Consider the following 24,516-nt stretch of genomic DNA (forward strand, 5'->3'; position numbering starts at 1 on the left):
CAATATTTTTAACACCCAAACTAGTTTTCCTAGATTCCTCACACCTCAAAGATGTTATCTTGTTAATTTCATACTTTTTTATTTAATTTACTATTTATTATTATTTTTACAGTGTTTTCCAATTAAAATTTCCTTACGACCTTATAAACCTTATTATAAATTCTCGAATAATTTTATTTAGACTTTTTACCTTTCAAAGATGAAATGTTGTTAACCTTGACCTATCTTATTTATTAAATAATTTATTATCCATTTATTTTACTTTTAACAACTTTTATTCAATATTTTTATTTAAAATAATCTCACGACCCTCCGAACCCAACTTTTGACCCTCAACTGGTTGCATAGGATCTTTAGGACTCTTATTAAGGTCATGATAAATATTTTAATATTTTTTATCTAATTAATGTATTTAATTAATTTTTAATTAATCTATTATCTTATAATTAATTAATAAGAGCCCAGAAATTTTTTCCTTTTAAATTACTTTAAAACTCTTACTTTATTATTGACATGGTGACCATACAAGATTAAGGGCAACGGCCCATCCTTTAAAAGTTACGTGATTTCATTATTTATTAATCGTTTTAATTATTATTGATTAATTGCATATTATGCCGATATTTGATTTAAATGCTAGATTGGACCCTAGAGACATGGGGTGGTATTGCGAAATAGAATTCATCTAGACGATGCTAGATAATGGATAAACTGGAAAGTTTTTATTTTTAGATTGCCTGCAGGCGTGATTTTGAGATGTGATGAAAATGAAACTGACGGGTGTCCAGTGATAAATTGATAGATTGGCGGGTGTCCAGTGATGAATTGATAAACTGTCGGGAGTCCAGTGGTGATTGTGATGTGGTTTGTGAAGTGGTACATAAGATAAGCGAACCCTGGTCGTGGTTCAAGCATAATAAGCTTTCCCCTTGTTGTAATTATTGGGATGCATACTCGGTACATAACTTAGGTGCATCTGCGACAGCAAAGGGAAGTGATCTTATGAGATCGAGCATGGCTAGCAGTTGGGGAGGAAAGATCCCGCGGAGGAGATCTTAGATTACACGACCAGTTAATAGATAGTAATAAACTGGTTTATGTGGAACAAACTCTGTCTTGCTTTTTCGCACTACTATTATCCTGCTGCTTGCTATCTGTAAAGTAAGAGGGGTGGTTGGGTTGGATTATTCTACTGGGTGATTTATCACTCACGGATACGTCTGTATCCTGGCAAATCGTTTGCTTCGGCGATCAATTTGCCAATGGGCACAGGATTCAATGGAGATGATTCAAAGATGGTGCAGTTCAACATGAAAAGAATATCAAGAACGAAGATCAAGTATGCTTCGAATTTGTATCAAGCCTAGAGTCAGGTCTGAAATTAATGTATTTTGAATTAGTAAATTTATCTTGTGATTGTAATAGCTAAACTTTATTTTGAAAAATTATATTTATTTACCAAATTTTCTTAAGATTTTATTTTATATTGCTTCCGGAAAGTCGGGGCGTTACAATTCCTCTACCTTAATTATTTTCTCCTCTCTTTTTTTTATGCCCATTCTCAACTACCATTTGGAGTGAGAATGGTTGGGAGTCATAGACAATCGGATCTTGAGTCATGAGTCATGAACAAATAGGCATTACGTCTACTAGGCTCTCCCCAGAAATGATATAGGTACCGACGGTCGGGGAGGGATTTCGTACCGACCGGCTGTGCCGGGCCTTCTCCGGCCACCGGACAGTCGATCCGAGCCATCCAAAAATTCTAAAAAAAAAACCTAGGGGCCCAACGCAGGAATCAATGGCATCCGAGGTGTGTAGGGTGCTTGATCCAAGCACCCTACACACCTCGGATGCCGTTGATTCCCGCGTCAGACCCCTCGGTTTTTTTTTTTAAATTTTTGAACGGCTCGGATCGGCCGTCCAGTGGCCGGAGACTGCCCGGCGCGGCCGATCGGTACGAAATCCCTCCCGGCCAGTCGGTACTCATAGCACAACTCAGGCTCTCCCCGTATGTATATGTATATATAAAAAGATAGTTTGAAACGTTAAAATTTTATATATTTTGTTTAACATATTCCATTTCAAATATGAATTAGTATTCAGCAATTAATGCTAAGTACACAAAATTCAACCATAACGTCATCCACAATATTCTCATATGGGGTGAAATTTATCCGTAGGCCCCACACTTATGTGAAAGTATTATGATTGGTATTGTGATTAAATGTTGTCTATACATCTTTTTTAGCAATAGGCAAGTACTATGAATAAGTATAAATTCACTTTGACCAACGTACCGTGCAGTTCGTATTGTTTCTCACATGGGGGTGGGATCTGCAGGTGGTTCCAACCCGTAGGCGTGGCACGCCTTCGTGAAAGTGTTGTAATTGAATGCCGTGTACATATTTTTACTAGTGCGTACCCATAGTTATATAATACAGGTGACTAGGAGAGATATGATGTACCGTTGGAACATTGATACTTTGATCAGTTATCATATCCCACATGCCAGTTTAATTATTATTCAAATCTCATATCATAAATAAAAAGTAATGGGTCCAAACTAATGAACATATCAAATATTAATGCAACAGTGCTGGATGATAATGTTTGATGAGCATTGAATAATATTTCAACTTTCAGTTTCTTTGGGGCCAAGGAATTGCACCTTTGCGCACGGGATAGAGTTGCACTGGAAAAATCTCATGTGGAGAGACCAGCCAAAGGATATCCCCTTCAAGCCTTAGAATGGAGCAGTTTTTTTTTTTTTTTTTATACATCAACTGATATCCAATTAGCATGAATTTTCATGTCATTAATTTTCTCGACGAGATCTAAAAGTTTAACGGCTCCGAATATCAAAACAAATCTGAAAAGGGCTCGGAAACGACCCGAACAGGGACTGGAGAGAGATCCCAGGAATCTACTTTGGTTTTTTTTTTTTTTTTTTTCCAATATTGTATACATCAGCGGGGGTTAGCGGAGTGTTAATATGTTAATCAACAGGCTGTCCATAGCCCTAAACCCCAAATTCGCCTCCCATGAGGCTCGAACCTCCACCTCTACTGTAGAGGAAGGGTGAGACAACCAACTTCTTTTTTTTTTTTCTTTTGCCAATATTGAATAGTTAGCGGGAGTTAGAGCATTCGTAGTGGAATAATCAAAATCAAAAATTTGTTAAGGTTAACAACTTTTGCTCAAAAAAGTACTCACATTGGAATAATCAAACTTAACAATTCATCAAATTTTGGCATTTGGATAATCAAAACTAGCAATATTTTGTCAATAACCAAATTTAATGGTTCCCATATTTTCTCCATCAAGACACCCATCATTACAAAAAATCTTTTCTCTCTTCTACTCTCTCTCAATAATGTTTATAAGAAAAATATTTTAAAAAATAGTTTTTATTTTTTTCAATAATTGTTTTTTTTGAAAAAAAAAACTGTGTTTTCAAAAATTGTTTTGATTTGAAAACTTTTTTTTCGAAAACCCGTTTTAAAAAATAGAAGCTTTCAAAAAACTATTTCCTATTTCTAATAACCTACTTTTATTAGTTTGAAAACTATTTTAAAAAAAGTATTTTCAATATTCACATTTTTTAGATTTTTATACTTTGAAAATGTGATATAACAAGTTTTAGTTATTCGATTTTGATTACGCCATTGTGGACCTCTACATTGCTAATCTTAACTACCCCTTAAATTAATAATCAAAAAATAATGTGAAAGTTTTGATTATTCAGTTTTGGTTAGGCCACTGCGGATGCTCTTAGTGGGATGTTAGTCAAACGATGGTCAGCTGTTTGTTTCGATAACCTCGCAACTTCTGTTTGCAGCCCACAATTTACTACATACAACATTTTGCTAAATAAAACACACACCCTTTTTTTTACTCATAACAATTTAAATACTACCCCAAAAAAAAGCCCTTGAAATTCCCAACTTACCCCTTCCTAGCTAACAAAAACCCCACATCGATCTTCTTCTTCCTCCTCCCGATTCCTGACCCCCGTTGCCATCATCGGCGACGCCACAAAATCGAGATCGAATTGAAGCCGAAAATCCAACCGGCCGGATTGTGGAGCAAAGATGTAGTAAGTTTAGCTTTCTGAAAACTCGATACAGTAAAGTTTAGCTTCCAAGGAATGTAGATGTGGGTTTGGGTTTGGTATATCCAATCTAGAAAATCAACCAAATCGAGGAAAAATCTAAAATCAAAATGAAAAATGAGGGATCCGATAGTCAGTACCGAAAACCACTGCCAAAATCGAAAGTTTGACTTCCGAATTTATCAAAGGAATTCAGACGTTGAGTTCCGATTCTTGTTCCGAAGTAAAGTTCAGAATCATAGGAAATTAATCGGAAGTTAACTTCTGAATTATTAAGTGTTATACTCGGGAGTTATATTTCTGAAATCATCTATTTTTTTGGAACTGAATATCTGACCGCGTCGAGAAAAAGATAAGAAACTTTATTTTGGTGCGAAATGATTTTCCTTAAATTTGTTTTTCAAATTTGATTTCTGGATTTCGATTTTGATGTGTTTGTTTTGGAGTTAAGAGGGAGAAATTATTCGTTGCCCTTAGGGCAACACGTCATTGCTGCCTCACACCAATCAAAAACAGCCTTGGGGAAAATTGTCAGTCGGGCAAGTGGTGTACTGACACATGCTTTTCTCTCTCCACTCTACTAAGACACAGCCTTCTCCCCTCTAAAATAGTCGTGTACACCTACTATTCAAGAGAAATACTTATTTCCGAAGCAGTCGAAAACAACTTGTTTATAACAGTAATCCATCGCGATCGTATTTTAGACGGTCCGGATTTTAATAAAACTTTTTTGAGAAAAATTTTAATTCTTCCCTGAAAAAGTTTTATTAACATTCAGACCGCCAAAACACTTTTGAACGGTCGCAATTGAGCGCTGTAAACTCTTATTTACGGCTGCTTCGGAAATAACCTTAGAGAAAACCTTGTTTGGTTTAACTTTTTGAAAGTTATTTTGATGTAATGAGTGGCAATGAGTAAATAGAGGAGAAATTATTCATTGTCCCTGGGCAACACTCAGCTCTTGCCTTCTACCAATCCAAATTTGACTTGTGGGTAAAGTAAATTGCCATTCCCCCTCTCACACCCCACCCCCGACCCCACGGCGCTTTTTCCACACTTTTTCCCCCCGGCTCTCCCCCAGTCCCTAAACCGTTGCCTTTTTATTTTTAAAAAAAAATTTCAAAACCATCCATTTGCAATCCTATGAAACAGCAACGTAATTATGAGAGCTTTAGAGCCAAAATTTAACTATGTCTCTTTAGAATATTATGATCAAAATAAAATATCTGCACATCCGTTCAAAAGGATTAAAAATTGAAGTACTTAATTTTTTAACCATATTTTTTAATATATAAACGGTCTCAAATTAATATATAAACGAAAAGTGCTTAAATTTTCACTCCGTTTAAATCAGTGCAAAGATCTTGTTATTCTGATTATATTGACAAGATCTTTGCACTGATTCAAATGGAGTAAAAATTTGAGCACTTAATTTTTTGAGACTGTTTATATATTCAAAAATATGTTTAAAAAATTAAGTGCTTCAATTTTTAATCCATTTGAATGGGTGTGAAGATCTTATTATTTTAGCGGAAAGCCTTTTTCTTTTGATTCAGAGAACTTGAGTAGGTTGTTCTGCTAAATAAGTCAAGTGATTTATTTTTTTTGTCCTTATTCAAATTTTTTTGTGACTTGACTTATTTGAAACCGTTTATATATTTATTCAAATTTTTTTGTTACTTGACTTATTTGAAACCGTTTATATATTAAAAAACCGTTTATATATTAAAAGATATGGTTAAAAAATTAAGTGCTTCAATTTTTAATCCGTTTGAACGGGTGTGCAGATATCTTTATTTTGATCATAATATTCTAAAGAGACATAGTTAAATTTTGGCTCTAAGGCTCTCATAATTATGTTTCTGTTTCATATGATTGCAAATGGATGGTTTTGAATTTTTTTTTTTAAAATAAAACGGCAACGTTTTAGGGACTGGGGGAGAGCCGGGGGAAAAAGTGTGGAAAAAGTGCTGTGGGGTCGGGGGTGGGTTGTGAGAGGGGGAATGGCAATTTACTTTACCCACAAGTCAAATTTGGATCGGTAGAAAGCAAGAGCTGAGTGTTGCCCCAGGGGCAATGAATAATTTCTCCAGCGGAGGGTATGGAAAGGTACAACTGACAGCGGCTCTGCTTTGGGATCTATTGACTTATTTGTGTAGTAATTCAAGTTGAGTTCCCCCAATATTTTTGAGCTATTATTTAAAAAAAAAATCGTGTTTGTTAGTTTTGCGTTCAATTTTTACGGTTTTTCAATTTGTCTCGTCAAGACAAATCAGAAAAGTAAAAATTATGATTTTTACCCAAATAATTTTTTAAATATTCAAGATAAAGTCCAAAACGAAAAGAAAACGCAAGAGGTTTATTGATTTGTTGTTTGGCTTATTGCTTTGTTGTTTGATATTTACCCAAAACAACAACTTGGGCGAAATAGGGTTCTACCGGGAAACCAGACCATCAACCTATAAGCAGCCTGTTATCTGCTGATCAAATCTTCTCTAGCCCCTTAGAATACCTTGTCGGTGAGTGGCGCTCTGGTGGGGTGGGGCGCGCAGAAGAGTATGCTAACAGCGTGAGCTAGGGTGTTTTGGGCTTAGACCGAGTCCAATAAAATAAAGGATGTGTTTGGAGAGGTTATTCAGCGCCACGAGGTGCCCTAAACCCCTTAATCGCCACAATTTGTATACAGTTGATCCTCGGCCCCACATCAATATCTGATGCAGAAGGAGTCAAGGCACCATGTTCAATTCCTTGGGAGTTTGCTACCTCCTAAGGTTTTAGATTCAATTTCTCTGGCCAATGACTCTTCGGGCTACTTTACCCACGCATATTAGCGTGTGAAACGACTGAGGAATGAGCTGTAGGGATCGATCTGAGGTGCACGCAAGCTGTCCGGAACACCCTGCATTACCACACACAAAAAAGGGCACTACGTAGATAATTTTTAGTGTGTACACTAGATGCCTCGCTAAGGTCATGCTTGATTTTTGTCGTGTAAAATAGGCTTAATTTTAAAAACACCCCCTCAACTATTATGTTTTTGCAATATCAACCCCTTAACTAAAAAACCCACCAACATGCCTCAACTATCAAAACTAAGCAACATCACCCTCTCCGTCCACATCTGTTAATATTTTTGACAGAAACATGCTGGAATTAAGTCTCTTCTTCTCTCTCTTTCTCCCCTATCCAACCCCCCCACCCCAAGCTTCCATAACCACATAAACCAAACTAGGTTTTTTTAACCAAAGCCAAAACTTCAGATTTCTTCTTCTTTGATCCTCTCTCTCTCTCTCTCTCTCTCTCTCTCTCTCTCTCTCTCCTCATATAATGAATACTCTAAATCCAGATTTCAAATTCCAACCCAACTAAACCCAAATTTTAAATTTCCCTGATTTCCTCCTTCATTCCAAACCTAGAACTTAAATAATAATAATAATTCTTCTTCTTCTTCTCTCTTTCATTCCAAACCCAGAACAACGGCAAAGATGTACGATTTTGAGCGAGAAGGTTTGGATGACTTTCACGATTCAGTTGGGTTGGGTTTAAGGTTTCGAATGTGCTTTGTCAATTGGAGAGATTGAAGATGTGTGTTTCAAGCATTTCGATCAGGTGGGGTTAGGGTTTTGATCACTTGGGTTTATTGTTTCCTCCATAGCAGCTTGAGTGGGAGAGAGGGAGAGAGACAAAGAGGGAGATCAGAATGATTGATCTGTTGTTCACTTGTCTGAAAATCTATTTTTGCGTCTTTACATACCTATGGGTATATTTGTCTTTTCCCTTCTTTCCATCCTAAATTTTAACACATGTGGGTAGAGGGAGTGATGTTGCTTAGTTTTGATAATTGGTGGGGTCATATTGGTGAGTTTTTTTAGTTAGGGGTGATGTTGCAAAAACATGATAGTTGAAGGGGTATTTTTAGAATTAAGCCAGTAAAATATTATGCGATAAGATAAAAAATGTTTAACTTAGAATTTATGTTTATGGATTCATATTCAATTGAAGTTACCAAAAGATTCAAAATTAATTGTATTACTAAAATTAGGGCAATCTTGCTAGTTGGTAGGACTGCGAACAATCCGATTTCTTGATGATAAAATAAAGGAAATAAACAATCCAAATTATCAAGGACATCATATCAAAATAGTTCCATATGATCTACTGAGGTTCGAATTCATATAGATTGATTCTTTACAATAGACCAAGTCAAGCTTACAAACCAAAAAAATTCAAGCTCGATTTAATCATCATGTTCTCATCTGTAAAAAAAAAATTGAGCTCAAGTAGTTTAAATTTTGTTGCTCGATTTGCACGTCTAAACTTGTCCCACGCCACTCAAGTATGTGTGTGCAAATATGGACTGGGAGATTATCCAATAGTTGTTGGGACTAGTGAGTAGATCAAAAAAAAGATCATACAATAGTTGCATGGTTAGTAGTACCTTTGCTAGAAGAGAGGAAAATAAGAGGAATAAAACTACAAAAGTAAAAGGAGAGTAGTACCTATGTGTAGAGACCCGTAAATTATTCTATTTTCTTTAATCATAATATGTGGAAGATCGTATTTTGATTAAGTTATGTGCCTATTAATGTGGTATACAGATATGCCTACAGTTGTAAAGATGTTTGGAGATGTTGGTAGCAAGCGGGGTTCGATTTGATGACCATTGGTGAAATTTCATTTTTCTCCCAGGTGGTACCGGTATTGCATTTTGCCCAGTACTGGTACCCATTGTCCAGAAGTCGGGTTATTTTGGCATTTTGGAGTGCCAATACCAGTACTGTAAATCACCAAGTACTGGTACTCACTGAGAAATTTTAGAAATTTTAGCACTTATTTCAGCCCACTATAAATACACCCATTTACCATTTTTCACACCCAAACCCGCAAAATAAACCTAGAAATACCTCCTCTCACCTACCCCACTCCAATCTCACTCAAATCCCTTGATTTCTATCTCAAATCTTCAAGATCCAAGTGATTTCTACCTCAAACTCACTTAATTCTCGCATTTGGGGAATAAGTGGTAAGTTTTGTGTTTTTGGTCTCCCTCATTGACTCTCAATCACATTTTTCTCTCTCTTCTCTCAATCACTTGTTGATCCATGCTTGTTTATCTTATTTTTGGGTTATATCCACTCTTGATCTTGTGGCAAAGCTTGAGAGGAGCTTGTCTTGAAAGATTTCGGCTTGATCAACTTAATTCTCTTAGGGTTTTGCTCAAAACCCACTTTGGTAGGGATTTCTCTCTTTCTTTACATGTTATGTGGTGAATTCGTGTGATGTTAGTGTTTGATTGCTATACACGGTTCGGGTAGAACACCTGAGGATTGCATATTCTTATGAAAGTTGTATTGTTGTCTTAATTGTTGTGACCCATGAGTTATTTGTGACGTGTTAGTTAATGTTAGAATGTGTGGATTTGCCATAACACAAGGGGTGAAAACACAGAATCGCAAGGGGTGGAAATTCGGTGGGAGGAGTGTGTGTGTGTGTGAGTGCTTTGATACTAGTAAATGGTGTTGATACGTGTAGTTATTGGATTTACCATTATGTGGCTATTCCTTGTACTCTAATGATTTAGAATCATCAATAATTTACTTCTTGCAAAGAGGACTTGCCATTTAGCTTAATTCATTGTGTTCACGCTTATCACCCCATATAGAGATTTTCCTACAGAGCTAATGTAGCTCAACCCACCATCATTTTCAGGTTCGAATGGTGGACAATAGCTTGCACGCACTGTATGCTTGGATTAAAGAATCATGTTTTGGAAGCTAACTCTGAGAGTTACTTAGCCATCTTTGTAATGACTCTTTTTGACAGAGATGTATTTGTAACTTACCTTTTTGCCCCTTTTGATTAAAACGTTTGTAACTTTCTAAACATGTTCGTACTTGTATTTAAGTTAATTTGGGCCGTAGTGCCAAGGTTATAAATCTCTTAACTTGGAGACTTAGTTTGTCAATGAACATTTGGAAACTCTCTTTTGGGTATTATTTATCTAATGCAATGTCTTATTTCAGAAAAGGATTATTTAATTATGTTGAAAATTGAGGGCGTGACACCATGCATGATTAGTACGTAGTACCTTTGATTCAGTTTTAATTGGGCTCCTTGCAAATGAGCGAGAAGATTGAGCTCCAAAGGTTCATTGAGGTGTGCGTAAACTTGCCCAAATACCTGAATTATTAAAAATAAGTGTAAAGATTAGGTTCCTCCCTAAGAGTTGTTGGAGGAAAATAAGAGGAAAACTACAAAGAATAAAAGGAGAGGGAGAAAGGTGTAAGTTCCTCCCAAGAGTTGTTGGAGGGCTCTCACAGGTTAATAACCAAAAAAGAGGTTTAAGAAAACAAGCACTCATCAATGGGTACTCATGGATATGGCCACATGGGTCATGGCATCCTAGGTTCCATAAAAACTTACAAAATCATCTGGGGTTCACAATTAATGGTGAGTTTTTCCTATTCAATTAATTGATTAAAGCTTATGTTTTTACGTATTTTTAGACAATTCTTTCTATCCGATTATTCGTATACATCAACTAAAATATCATTTAGTGAAAATAGCTTGACTATTTCCATTAGTTTGAAGACAAAATATATATTTAGTAGACAGTGGCGTAACCGGAATTAATATGAATTAGTGGGAGAACTGTACACAAACCCAACAAAAAAGTTTTCTAGGTAACGATATTAAGGCAACAAGAACATTTTTCTATTGAAAATACGAACATAACTAGCCTATTGATCATAAAACTACAAATTATGTGAGATTATATAGTATAGCGAGGCGAGTTTTCGTATTTTGAAAGTTGTGCATGATAGTTTATTGTGAATGCTTTCAAAAGTATCTACTTTCAAGTATGCAATCATGTTATCACTCATCAATTATACACCCATTAGATTGCATTGCACTTTTTAACCATGATCCATGTTTGAAAACGCCCTCTCAATAGTCAACAGTAGTAGTTTTAAGAGGTATAATTAATGTCAAATACTGAACAAATAAATTAATAGCTAAATATAATCTCTTTCAATTTCCAACTTTGCCAAGTATTTAATAAAAATAAAGTGTCATTTTAAAACTTTAAAAAAAAAAAAAACCCCTCAAAGAATGCAGTCCCCCGGTGGACATGGGCTAGCTCTGCCATTGTTAATGGATCCCACATCAACGCATAGTTGTTATTTGGTGTGTAAGTAATACTCAGACGTCATATGATCATGCTTCAGCACCCTGGGATCCCTGAATAATTACTATTTTTAATTTGATAAAAAGAACTTACAAATAGAAAAAAACTTCATTATGACGAAAGATGATTCAATTTTTGCTTTAATATATTATTGAGCCGGCCAAAAATCCATAACTTGATACCCTCATATACCAAGTGATCGATTTTCAGTCACGAGATCACGTGAGAATTTTGAGAATCTCTAAATAATCCTCTTGCACCAAAAATGGCTATAGAGGACCTTTTTTTTCGATAAATTAGATCATTCCATATATTTATATTATATATAAGAAAAATACATTATAATAAAAGAGGACAGTACCGGTTCGAAAATACAACAAACAAAAACAAAATACAAAAAAAAGAAAGAGAGAGAGAGAGAGAGTAAAGAAGACCTTGATATGCACCAATGCCATTGGACAAGATGATCTTTAGAAGTCCACATGGCCTGACACTTTTAAATTAAACTACATACACATTAACAGCTAAAGTACTATCGTGAAGTAGGACTGTGATGATTTCCGATTTATATTATATGAGCAATTATCACATGAGATGATCTTAATTTATATGAGATACTTCAAAGTAAATGGGATAACAAAAAACACATACTAAAAGCTTACGCGCTTCCAAAGCTCGAAAAGGATCTTAATTTAATACTAGGTTACGCCCTCGAAAGCGAAGACGGTTTTTTTTTTTTTATCAGCAGGAAATTGCCTAGTTCATTCAAAGCCTGAAGGCAAAGATACATCACAATAATAGGAGTGAACCAAAACTACCAACATCTAAGATACGAGCATTCTGCTGAAAGCACTATAGGCTCTTTGACGCGTGCTGACGAAGCAAACTAGCACGAGGTGCCGGTATAGGGTCCATCTTCGGCTTGGTAGTAGAGTATCCAGCAGAAAACCCAGTTCAAACTGTAGGCACGAAACACTGATGTAATCTAAGTAATTCCCACGGAACTGCTCTCTAAATACGTCGCCGACCGGTTCATGGCGTGAAGACGAGTTCATAACTTATTTCTAGAAGCACACGACTCGATTGAAGAACGGAATCTAAATTCTTTGGCATGAATGAGTTAAAAAATAAAGGAAAATGAGTAGACTTGCAGCTCAAAGAATTCAATTCCAATTGCGTTTTTCTTTTCCTAAAGGAATGCTGGGTCCAAAACCTAGTCACTGGAGAATTGCATTGCAATTTCCAATCAATTACAACCATGTAAGAGATTAGCTTTTTTCTAAAGCACAAGGAGTTGAAAGGAGTAATCCAAAGATTGAAACAACAGCGCATCTAAAAAGGCAGTAGAAAGGTGATTCTTAAGCCCCAGGGGTCAGTCTGGCTAATTTGGTGAGTTTGTTGACACACAATTAATTAGGGTTCGATTTTTGGAGTTAGTTCACAAGAAAGTAATTTCTGGTAAATTCCTTAGTCCCGGTGTGAATGAACCTGCCTTTGATTTGACCAAAGAAGAATTAGTCTAAGTACGCCTAAGTTGATCCGGACATCCCCGACTGTCGAAAAAAGAATGAGAAAAAAAGAAGAAAGCTGATTGTTTAAATATACTGTAGTAAGTATTCATCTGCTGCGTCAACAAACTACAATAGGAAAATGAGAGAAATATCATAAGCAGCTTCGCTCTGTTTCATAAAGAGAAGAAGTAGAAAAAAAAAAAAAAAAAGGGGACCAAAACTTTGGAGGAAACCCGAACGAAACAAATACTAGATTGGTATACCCAATTGCCAAAAGCAGCAAAGGAAAGGAACAGAACAGGGGTTAAGTATGTGTCTTTGGTGGTTTTTTCCTTTGTTCCCCACAAAGACAAGACTTCAACAGAACTGGAAAAAAAAAAAAAAAAAAAAGGGGGAACTTTTTTTATTTTGATCCTAAAAAATAATAATAAATAAATAAAAAAATAAAAAAGTGGAACTTGATTCAACCTTTTTCTGGTGAAAGGTTTACACAGAACAAAGAAATGTGGGAAGTGGGGTGGGGGAAGAATTGGAAACCAGCAAATGACCATTCAAAACACGGCTGTCCCGAATTTACCACAGACCCCGTCCAGCTGTCACAGATGTTGCGTAAAAATATATTCTTAGAGAAATGAGGTAAATTGAAAAAAAGGAACGGAAAATTTATTTCTCTGTATTTGTTCTGTACCAAAGAATTTCACATGAAAACTAAAATTACTTCCCTTTCGCTGAACGTACTTAGCATGGAAGTAGTACGGAGTATTTTTTAGTAGCAAAGTTAAAGTCATGAGTCCCACAACTTTCGTACAGAGTAGTAACTAGACGCTAAAAAAATCACAAGAAATTTGTTTTTTTTCCATTCTTTGTCAGAAACATTGCATTGGAAATGAATTCTCAAATAAATTGAAGGAAGATTTTTTTTTTTTTTTTGTGGGTGTGCCTATTGACAAAAGTTCCAAGAAAACAATTTTTTTGCAAGACATATTTTGCAAGAAAACCTTCCTCTAGAAAAGTGAAGTTGTAGTCCTACAACTTTCTTTTGTAACAGGAAATTCTCTCCTTTCATATCTATTTCCGTACAACTGAATTTGGGCTTGGTCATGAGTAAACGCATGAATTGAGGAGCTAACAAGAAAACATTGAAAATTTATGTGGTTCTTAGCTTTCGGACTCCGGGATTAGTTGAGATGTGCGTAAGACCCAAACACCTTGTTTCCAAAAAAGAAAAAAGGATATTGAATCCTGCACCATTCAATAGTTCTCATATCTTCACATCAAAATAATTCAGATAACTGCGAAAACAGTGATGCCAAACAGAATAATGTTTCCGAAAATGAATGCCTTAAACGAAAACATCCTAGATTCCTAACTGCATGCCTCACTACAGTCTACAGCGCACCACATTTTATGAAATGAATAGAAAACTAGCATATGATGCGGAAGAAAACCCTTCTGTTCCCTACAAAGCGAGGGAATGGTTCACCTCTACCAGAAGTACCAGAATTATGGCCTCAAAATCCCGCAACATCATCTCAGCAAATCCAAAAATAAAGAGAACGGCAACAAGGTGCAAAGGACAGACAAAGAATGCACAATTGACCTTCTCAATGAGTTCGTGGCCAAAATATCAGGTCCTTGCCTAGCCGCAAAAGGTATTCAATCACAATAAAGATTCTCAAATGACGACCAGTTTCACCACCAGTCATCCGGTCCTTGCCTAACCTAAGAAAGTTTTTTCAATAAATCCAGCAAAGGTTATCAATATTCACCAAATAATCATTCTTCTTGAGAAGACAACTTAATATACAAACCATGCCGATACAAAACACTGGCCACAAAGAACATAAAGAGCAACCCTTAAATATTACAGTGCTCAGATCAGAATATGTAACAAGAAATGAGCTTTAAACATGATATCCTCAAAAGTCAAAAGGATATGGAAAGATCGAAACAGGTTCAGAAACCAGTCTACTCTGTGCCTTGGTAGGAGGCCATCATGTGTTGAGCTTGTGACTGCAAATTCAAGAAACGAGTACATTTATTTATCGCATCTGTAAGTGAAAAAGCAGCATGATTATCTCATTCCTCTAACCAGTGAAAGGAATAGCCCAGTTTATCAGAACTACAACCTGTAGAAGCTACAAAGTAGCAAGAAACAAGAATGTTGAACTACGATCGCATGCAAAGACATGAAATTAAAGCAAACATGAAATTTCAAACATTAGCCTTTACCAACAATTGTTCGGAGAAAAAAAAAGGCTTTATGTTGTGTCAAGACCGAAACCAAACACACACACACGAAGGTTATGCTGTGGCAGGACCGAAACCAAACACACACACACACGAATCAAACACATAGAATTGTCAATTGTGAGAGAAAATTTAACTATTCACAAAATAGTTACTCCCTCCATCCATGTTTTGTTAGTCCACAAACGTACTTTTTTCGGTCCCCCAATGTTTGTCCCTGTTTGAAAGTCAATTAGAAAATTGTGTCAATAGTCAATTGTACCTGTTGGGATTTGTCCCACATTGGTTAATTATCTCCTCCAAAACTAGTATGAGCCTGGGCGGCCTCTCCACTCTTTGCCAATTGATTTGGAGTTGGATGCTTTAACATGATATCAGAGCGGGACCCGTTCCACCCCATATTTAAAAAAAAAAAAAATCACAATCCACACCCCACGATGACAGACCAGCAAAAAGGCTGCACAATAATAGGACCCAAAAAGTGAACACACGTGACAGACCTCAAAACGCGGTTGCACGTGAGGAGGGATGTTAAGGAAATGAATCTCACACTGCTTAGGAGTGGAATGGGTGATCACTTAATAACATCTGGGACCTCTCCACTCATTGCCAATTGGTTTTGAGATGGACATAAAGTTTCCACAGTACCCTTTTACCCTTGTATTCAAATATTGAATTAATTGATTGACGGGTAAACTTGGAAAGACAAGAATTGTACAAAGCAATCCTGATGTTCCCTAAAAAAGTTGGAAACTCCAAAATGGACTAACAAACACGGACGGAGGGAATACAAAAACCCCTCACCGGAGGAGGAGCACCCTCTCACCGGAGCTCTACTCTACTCCCTCTCTCACCTCTCTGGTTCTCTCTCACAGCCTCTCCACACACAGCTCACTCTCTCTCTCTCTCTCAGCTCTCACTCACTTGCCACACATCCTTACACAGAGAACACATGAACTTATAGGCTCCAAACCTTTCCAGAGCTTTCAGTCATTAAGGTAGGTGGTGGATGGCATTTATCAAGGTAGTTCGCTGTTAGGAGTTGAGGATTTGAGCCAACAAAACAACAGTTTGCACCACCAGCAAGAACAAACCCTCGAACAACACAAGGGTATGTGCAAGAGTCTAGTCAAATACAATATTAAGCTATATTAGCTAGCCATAACTTCAAAAACACTCTTCAGCAGTCTCAACAGTCAACACACTACTCAGCAATTTATGTTTGCTGAAGTGTCTCACCGGATCGAACGAGGCATTGTAGACTCAGAAGTCAGAACTAATTACTTACTATTTTAACACCGTACACCTCTCCCACCCTTCTCTCTTCCACTGCTCTGCTATCAAACCACTCCGAGCAGAACTCACCCACCACTAACTTTCCCTTTTTCCTTTCTGTCTATTTGTGTTGTATGTAGATAAACCAAAGGCATGGTGGCATCAGTAGTAATAAGGTGCTGGTGGCAATAGGAGAGACACTGGTACGGTTTTCAAATAGCATTCATGGGGAAAGAGAGGGAGAGATGTTTGATGAATTGTTTTTTGCCGTGCTAGACCAACGACCTGCAAAACAGATTGCTTGATATCGATGTGGTGTCGACCGAAACACCATGCCTAAGGTTGGAGGAAAGGAGAATAATTTTTTTGCAGCCACACATTGAAATTTCTCTCTGTAGAATAGGAAGGGTCAAGGCGATTCCCCGCTGGGGGGGGGGGGGGGGGGGGGGGGGGGGTGGCTCTTCCTCCTCCCCCCAGGCTCTCTCTCTCTACCGTTTTTCCTCTTTCCTCTCTAACATCACAGTTCTGCTCCTCCCCCATTCTGCCCTCTCCCGTTGTCGTCCTCCTTTCCTTCCTCTATTCAGCTGCCGGAATCTACATCTGGGAGTTTCTGGTTCGGTGCCTAACGGCTAGGCGCAGCGGTGGTTGGGCGTCGAGTGGGTCCTCGCCGCCGGGAACCACATCGGGGGTTTTCGGTTTTGTGCCTAATGGCTTGGCGTTTGTCCTTGCAGTGGTTGTTGAAGCAAATCTGGTGGTAGTTTGGTTCTGTTGGTTGTGGAGGTGGTGGTGGTGGTTTGTAGCAGGGCTGTTGTTCTGTTTGTTTTGTGTTTTTGTTGTAGGCGCTGGCTCGTTCATTTCCGATGGTGATTGGGGTCTTGTTCGAAGGAGAGGCTGGTCCATGGTGGCGCCATCAAGGGGCAGCGGTGGCTTCTGGCTGTGGTGGGGTTTTCGGATCTGCAGGCAGGGTGTGGGCGGTGGTTGGGATGGAAGGTATTTGCGGCTAGCGTCTCTCAGAGCGTTTTTGGGACCGGCGACATACGGCTGGTTCACGACCGTCCTCGCAGCAGTTAGGGGTGTAAACGAGCTGAGCCAAACCGAATATCGGCATGTTCGAGCTTGGCTCGATCAAAATTCGTCTGGCTCGAGCTCGAATTGAGCCGGAAAATCTCGGCTCAACAAGAATGTACAAAGCTCGAGCTCAGCTCGTTAGTATTTGGTCTGGAATAAACGAGCCAGCTTGGCTCGAATTCGAGCTCGAATTCGTCATCTTTTCAGCCTTAATATTGAAAAATTGGCTAAACGAGCCGAGTCGAACCAAATATTGGCATGTTCGAGCCGAGCCGAACATATATATTTCGAGCCAAGACGAACCTGTTCAAGCCGAGCCCTGCTAGGTTCGAGCTCGGCTCGTTTATCAAACGAGCCGCAAAATCGAGCTCGAGCTCGTTCATTTATCCTTCGAACCGAGCCGAACCGAGCCCTTACCGAGCCGAACTCGCGAGCTACTCAGCTCATTTACAGCCCTAGCAGCAGTGGCTGCGGCGTTTCAGATCCTGATGGTTGCTACAATGGTCGTTGACTATTTTAGGGTTTTGTTATGGTTTGATTTGGGCTTAATTGTATTGGGTTTCTCCAATTATCTGGGCTTTTAGGCCTTTTAGGTGTTTAGATCTTTATTGTTTGGGCTTGTCCCATTTTATTTGGGCTTTTAGGCCTTTGAGGAGTTTGGGCTTGTCCTATTGGGTTTTTCTTAGGTTGGCATCTTGTCAATCAAGGGATTGAGTCTCGGACTTGGCATATGTGTTGTTCTCCTTGTCCTGTTAGTCTTTGTATCTTGTTCAAAGATTAATAAAAATAATTCGCAGTTCAAAAAAAAAAAAAGGAAAGGAGAAAATAAAGCAGAGGTAGAGGTATTTGGAGAGTTTGGGAGTGTTTATCCGTCTGTCCCCTTCTCTTGGATGAGGTGTTTGAAAAGCCGGTGAGGCTTGCCCAGAAAAATGGGGTTCGATATCCCTGGGGAGTCTCTTAACTGCTTGGAGCCGTTTGGCATTCCAATTTGAATTCCCCAAAGGGAGTAGGAAGTTTTCATCTCTTAATCATTTGGAGATAACATCAAGTAGTTGAGTTTTGAACTCCGGAGAGTTGTAGTTGATTATCCTGGATTACATGTAAGGTGGTTACAACTGCATACTGATTAGGTTAGACAGGGTCAATGTCTATTTGCTCAGTGGAGCGAGGAGCTGCCGAGTAGAGCAGCATGGAATTGATGTTTGCGGAGCGTGGAGCTACCAAGCAGACCAATGGCCTTCCCGAGCAGGGAAGGTCAGTTCAGTCAAGTCCTGCTAAGGAGCCAATTCGGACCTATCAATGTTGATACTGATTTCTGACAAATTGAATAGGCGAATGGAAAGAGGAAGTAGCCCTTTGGGCTTTTGGTTTAGTGGCTTCGGTTAGGATAAGTCTTGATGAGAAGAAGAAAGCACTAACACACTGACTAATTAAAACTCAGAAAGTGAAGAACCGGCTGGAGGAAAAATTGGGTTTACATGTGGAATTGTAAATATATGTATACATACTCTGCATGTGTAACAATTTGAATATATTCCCTTCATCCAAAAATGGATGACCATTATAGGGATTCCATAACATTTAGGACAAACAATATTTTTAAATAATAACTGTCTAAAAAGGCCCTCCTTCAAACATTTCTGAATTGGTCTTTTGTTTTGATAACTTAATTAATTAGAGAGGTCTAAATTGGAAAATCAATCATTGGTCCTTTTTACTTTTCAACATGAACATAGAATTTGGGACAACAAAAAGCATCCAAATGGTCATCCGTCATTCATTTTGGGACAGTCGGAGTATTTAACATGGATAGAGAGGATCGTTAGAATGTGCAAGTTAAAAGTAGCTGGGTAAAAGAAATTGCACTTTTTGATTAGTTATTTTGGCTAACAGTACTGCTGTAAATGCCATCAGGTGGGTACCAAAATAGTGTCACAAAAAGCTACTCACCTTTTTGTTTCCCGGTGTCAGTGCACCCAGAATGACGAACATCAACATACAGGCATTAAGACTTGTCTTACTCTGAATTTGTTTGAAGCATTCTCTATTTAACAAAGTATCCATTTTGATTTGAGGCTTTTTTTGGAGCATCGTTTGTTCTAAAAGTAGTTTTGAATGCCTTACAACAAAAGAGCATCAAGGGGATGCAATCCTTTCAAAAAACTAAACCGCATTACACCCAAACAAAAATGGTTGAGAAACAAAAAGTCCTGTCAAGATTACAGACACATTAGATCTACTGGAACCAGTGGCACATGGCTCAGAGCAGATAATACTTGTTATAGGTCTAGGTCATGACCTCTAGCAGCCGTATTTCATGCAACCAGTATTAGCAAACAAACTCTAGCTCTAATGTTTTGATAGTCTACCATTTGATACTGGTACAAAGTGTCATCTATAGGAGCATATCCCTGTGTTCCATATTTCGTAGCACATGGCATGCTACGTTCTTGTTTCACATACCTAAATATCCGCATTCCAGAATGCAACCCCTTAGCACCTTCAATTAAATCGACAATTTTGCTTCAAGTTCTTTTTCATTTACTTCTCAGGACGCCTAAATATTCAAGCCGTAGTTGCCACTACCATTAACTTTTTGTTCTATCTCACCACAATAATATTGGGAACACTTATGTGGGCGACGTTCATACGGAAAAATGTTGGCATCCATCCAAACAATTTTCACATATCGAATACGGACATCAACCCAAACAAAAAGAAGAAGAAGAAGAAAAAAAAGATGGTTGTGTAACAGTACTGCTACAATGAGACAAAAAAAGGATAGTAAATAAGTAATAACCAAGGATTAAATATTATACATCATATAAGCCTCGCATGATGAATCAACTAGATAACACTGTTGGAACAATTTCAGTTTAAGTTCTTCCATGAAAGAGATGAGAGCATGAGGTAAAAATTTGACAGTGGTGCAGAATAAAAAGATATGATAATGATACAACATCAATGCATCTATAATTCTATATGACCAATAAAACCTAAGATTTACGTCAACTACCCAAATATCCCCGGAACTTCAATGGTGGGTTGGGTGTCTCAAGACATCTCTATAAGGCATTTCCATATTCTTTCTAGGTTGTTAGAGATGGTAATTTAGCCGGAAAAATCAAACACCCACGCCACGCCCCTAGGGCTAGACTGGATATTGTAGTGATCACATTATTTTCACTAAGATAAATTACAGACTGGCTGACTTGCTCTGACATGTGTGACTTGCGCACTACTACCACTGAGGTTCTGGAAGTTACATTCAATCCAATCCCCGAGGAATATAACCTTGTTACAGATTGCACATCCATTAGTCTTTCTTGAGAGAATTTCAGATTTTATTGGCAGCACTAACAACATTGCTGAATAAAACCCGGAGATCACAGCTCCCTTCATCTCTCTGCCACGGGCACCACCGCCACCGCATTGTTTGCCTCATCCATCTTACCATCTAGCTTTCTCCATTTCCCCTGCCATCTAGCACCATTCCACCACCACACACACACACACCCCACCCCACCCCAAACCCCCCCCCCCCCCCCCCCCAAAAAAAAATAAAAATAAAAATAAAAATAAAACTTTTTCCCTCTTCCCCCATCTCTCTTACTCACCCTCTCCCCCTCTTTCCCCAATTCATCTCTATTCACCCTTAGCACTGGAGTCCTGATCTGTCTTCCCCCTACCTCCCTCTATCTTCGTCAAGCTTCACTCTCACCAACACCAGCTACAATCCAACCCATTGTTTCCACATTCCACCCCTTCAATTCTCCACCAACTCCCACAATAACCCACACCTTTAGCTCCAAAACCAGCACCTTTGATGCCTCTGCATCACCAACACTCCACCAGCAGCCGCCACCCTCCACCACCTCCCCTCTTGCCACCGCACAGACTAAAAGAAAAGTGAGATACTGAAAAGCCCAAATTGATTTTGCAGCTGAGCATGGCAACTTTGCCCCTTCCTATGAGCCACAATCCCTTTCTCAGAAATTCAGAATCCACTTGCCCTTTAACAATTTATTCAGAAAGTAAAGAAGACTTGGCAATTGGTTTAATCAAGCAAACGTCAAGTTGGGGCTATCAATTGGTAGCAGATAAGGGAGAAGGAGATTGGGAGGGAGGGACACATTTCTAGGGTAACATCAGTTGGTTGTGGCATTATGAATGACAACAACTTCACCCTCAATTCTCAGTTAAAGACTGTCCAAAGCTCTCTAACTAGACAAGCAGAGAGAATAAAAAAGAGACGTCGATTTGAATTACCATTTCGAATCACTTAAGTTTCATTTATGTTATCCTGAGCTCATCGTCGCTAGGAGGCTTACTGGAGACATAAAAGGGCTGTATTATATGTACGCATACAATATGGGAAATCTTCTCATTCATCTTGAAAATTTAATAGAAGAGATATGAACATCTTATTATGCTTACTCAAGTATAACAGTTGATTATGTGCAAAGGGAAAGAGAGAGTATACCTGAGAATTCCCGTAATTGATGCCTTGTGAAAATGAACTCTGATGAAGAAGCTGCATGACAATGAGGGAATTGGTTGGCACAGTAAAACAGGACATGAATTCCAACTCAAGGAACAACATAATGCGTGAATCCACAAAAAGATAAGCTGAACCTTCTATAGATAGTCTATGATAGGTACCTGAGCATTTGGACCAGATTGAACCGCATCCTTTCTACCAGACCCTTCCCCACCCTTCGCTGATCCCTTAGTGTCACCCTAGCAAAATCCATCATTAGGAAAACTAAAAATTTGGCAGAAACTAGATAAACAAAACACAGAGGCACACACACAGACGTAAAATTGTACACTATCAAATAACTTAAACGAAGACCATGACATACCTCCATCTGCAACATCCCGTTCAATCCATAACAGAAACAAACAAACAAAAAAATTGTCACTTCAACTGGTACTGAAAACTGGAATACCATAATACAAGAAACACCATAATCAAACTTAAAAACATAAGAAGGAAAAAAATTGCATAAAACCACCTCTCTGAATCGAGTCAGGTACACCTTCAGCGGTTCAATATAATCTTCAAACCCTAAAGTCGCCATTGCCCATAGTAGATCGTCCCCATTAATCGTCTTCCTCTTCTCTCTCTGGCACTTATCACTCGCCCTTCACATTCAATCCCCAAAAAAACCTTAATTGATCAATTAAAGAACTTTTCTTATACAAGACCTAATAAAAAAAAGTGATGCATACATAAATTCATTTGATAACACTCGGTGAAGGGTGAACAAAAACATTCTGGAACAAGAAAGAGTATAACCAATTGGAGATAAATTGAGAGAGATTTTTTTTTTTATCAGAATTGAGAGAGATTGAGAGAGAGTATGTTAAGGTGTTGTGCTTTCTGATGCTCCGGAGTCTGGACTATGAAGAAGGAAGCATGGTAATGTGCACAAAATTTGATTTGGGTCTCTAGGCCTGCCTGCCCTCTCTAATGCCTTTCCGTTTTGATTTGGGGCATGGTTCCACAGCAAAACGTCATTTCAAAAATCCTCGATTCTTGGAGGTATAGGGGGCCCGTTGTGTCCGTGTTATTCTAAGAGCAGCCACTTTGTGCATATTTTCAAATGTTAGGTCTGTCTCCAATCCTCCCTGCCCATATCCCCAAATGATTGGGGACTAGATGAGTTCTGTAATTGTTGTTGTTGTGGAGAGTATTTTAAGGTAGTTTGGTCATGGACAATGCAGGTACACGCAGCAATTAAAAAAAGTGCTAAGATTATTATCAGAGAGGCAAGGATTGGAAATCGAAGTCATTTTTGAACTCCACTTTCTTACAAAAGCACTCCTAAATTAATTTTCTTAGCGCTCCTACATACAATTTACAAAGCACAATTCGTAAAGCAAACTAGAAGACAAATTTGGAGTGCATTAGTTTAGTTCCGTTTGACAAGCACACTAGAAGACAAAAATGTAAGGATTTAAGCCAATCTCAATTAATTGCGAAGGCCAAGTTCCGTTTGACTTATACGAGTACCTCTACATATCCAGATATATACATACAAACACAAACAGGTATACGTATATTGCATACTCGCTAGTGACGAAACTGATGAACTCAGAAACGCATTCCTGAACGGTCTCCTTGGCGTCCTTGGCGATCTTTCCGTTGGAGGGGAGCGCCTTCTTCATGATCCGGCTGATGTTCGCGATGGGGAGGAACCTGTCCTGCTCGCGCACGTTGGAGGATCGAGGGCTCTGGTCCCCGCCGCTCTCGTGGCTCCCACCGCCGGGACTCGCCGGGGCTCCGTCGGCCATCTCGAATTGAACCCTAGGTCAACAAACGGAATCAACAACCACATGTCTCGATCGCGACGAAACCCTAACTCGCGTGTAGAGAGAGAGAGAGAGGCGTAGAGAGAGAGAGAGATGAATGAAATGAAATGAAAAGAGGTTGTGTGCTTACCGAGATTGATTTTGTATTTGGGCGCGAGAATTTTAGATCGGTGGGCTATGGAGGAGGAGAGAGAGAGAGATCGGACGTTGGAGAAGAGGGGAGAGAGGAGACGACTGAGATGAGAGCTTTGTTTTATCAACACCGTTGGTTCTGCTGGGATTCCGTTTTTGTACTCTCTCTCTCTCTCTCTCTCTCTCTCTCTCCGCTTTTCTGTGTCCTGTTCTGGATAGGGTTTGTCGACCTAATTACACCACGTGTATCACATTTTAACAAGAGAGATGCTACTGGTACAGCAGCTGCTGTACAGCAGCTGCGTACAGATCACTTTTGCGCCCGTCTCGAGTCTCGCAAAGATGATCGGAGCTGCTCATTTTGTTCAAAATACTTCGTTTAAGGTCCCTGTAAAAAATCAACTCAATCCGATATCGGGAAGGGTGTTTCCGAATCATCCAACTTTGCTTCAAAACTTAGGCTAAATTTTGAAGCAAAGTTGGATGATTCGTAAACACTCTTTCCGATATCGGATTGAGTTGATTTTTTACAGGGACCTTAAACAAAGTATTTTGAACAAAATGAGTGGCCCCGATCATCTTTACGGGACCCGAGACAAGCGCAAAAGTGATCTGTACGCAGCTGCTGTACAGCAAACGGACTAAAGTGCTGGTGAGTA

General features: G+C 38.6%; 1 protein-coding gene and 1 non-coding gene across 2 annotated transcripts; one reads left to right on the forward strand and one right to left on the reverse strand.

The window, feature by feature from the left end:
• Positions 1-14,393: 14,393 nt before the first annotated feature.
• LOC131323157 (nuclear transcription factor Y subunit B-8-like) lies at positions 14,394-24,070 on the reverse strand. The gene is made up of 6 exons (XM_058354829.1): positions 23,856-24,070; positions 23,484-23,720; positions 22,273-22,555; positions 22,070-22,147; positions 21,891-21,941; positions 14,394-14,827 (listed from the first exon to the last, which is right to left on the reverse strand). Exons 2-6 carry the CDS (start codon positions 23,705-23,707, stop codon positions 14,783-14,785), a joined length of 681 nt encoding a protein of 226 aa, XP_058210812.1. The 5' UTR covers positions 23,708-23,720; positions 23,856-24,070; the 3' UTR covers positions 14,394-14,782.
• LOC131324967 (small nucleolar RNA snoR100) lies at positions 22,817-22,927 on the forward strand. Its single transcript, XR_009199545.1, has one exon. It is a non-coding gene; the product is annotated as a small nucleolar RNA snoR100 (small nucleolar RNA).
• Positions 24,071-24,516: the final 446 nt, after the last annotated feature.

The sequence above is a fragment of the Rhododendron vialii genome, chromosome 4a, assembly GCF_030253575.1.
Source record: "Rhododendron vialii isolate Sample 1 chromosome 4a, ASM3025357v1".
NCBI classification, from domain to species: Eukaryota; Viridiplantae; Streptophyta; class Magnoliopsida; order Ericales; family Ericaceae; genus Rhododendron; species Rhododendron vialii.

Excerpts from the sequence above, each read along its gene's own strand:
- LOC131323157 (XM_058354829.1), bottom strand. The coding sequence starts at position 23,707 with ATGGCCGACGGAGCCCCGGCGAGTCCCGGCGGTGGGAGCCACGAGAGC. Across the intron at positions 22,556-23,483 it reads ATCAGTTTCGTCACTAGCGA|GGCGAGTGATAAGTGCCAGA; the intron begins GTATGCAATATA and ends TTGAATGTGAAG. Across the intron at positions 14,828-21,890 it reads TCAATTACGGGAATTCTCAG|TCACAAGCTCAACACATGAT; the intron begins GTATACTCTCTC and ends TTGAATTTGCAG.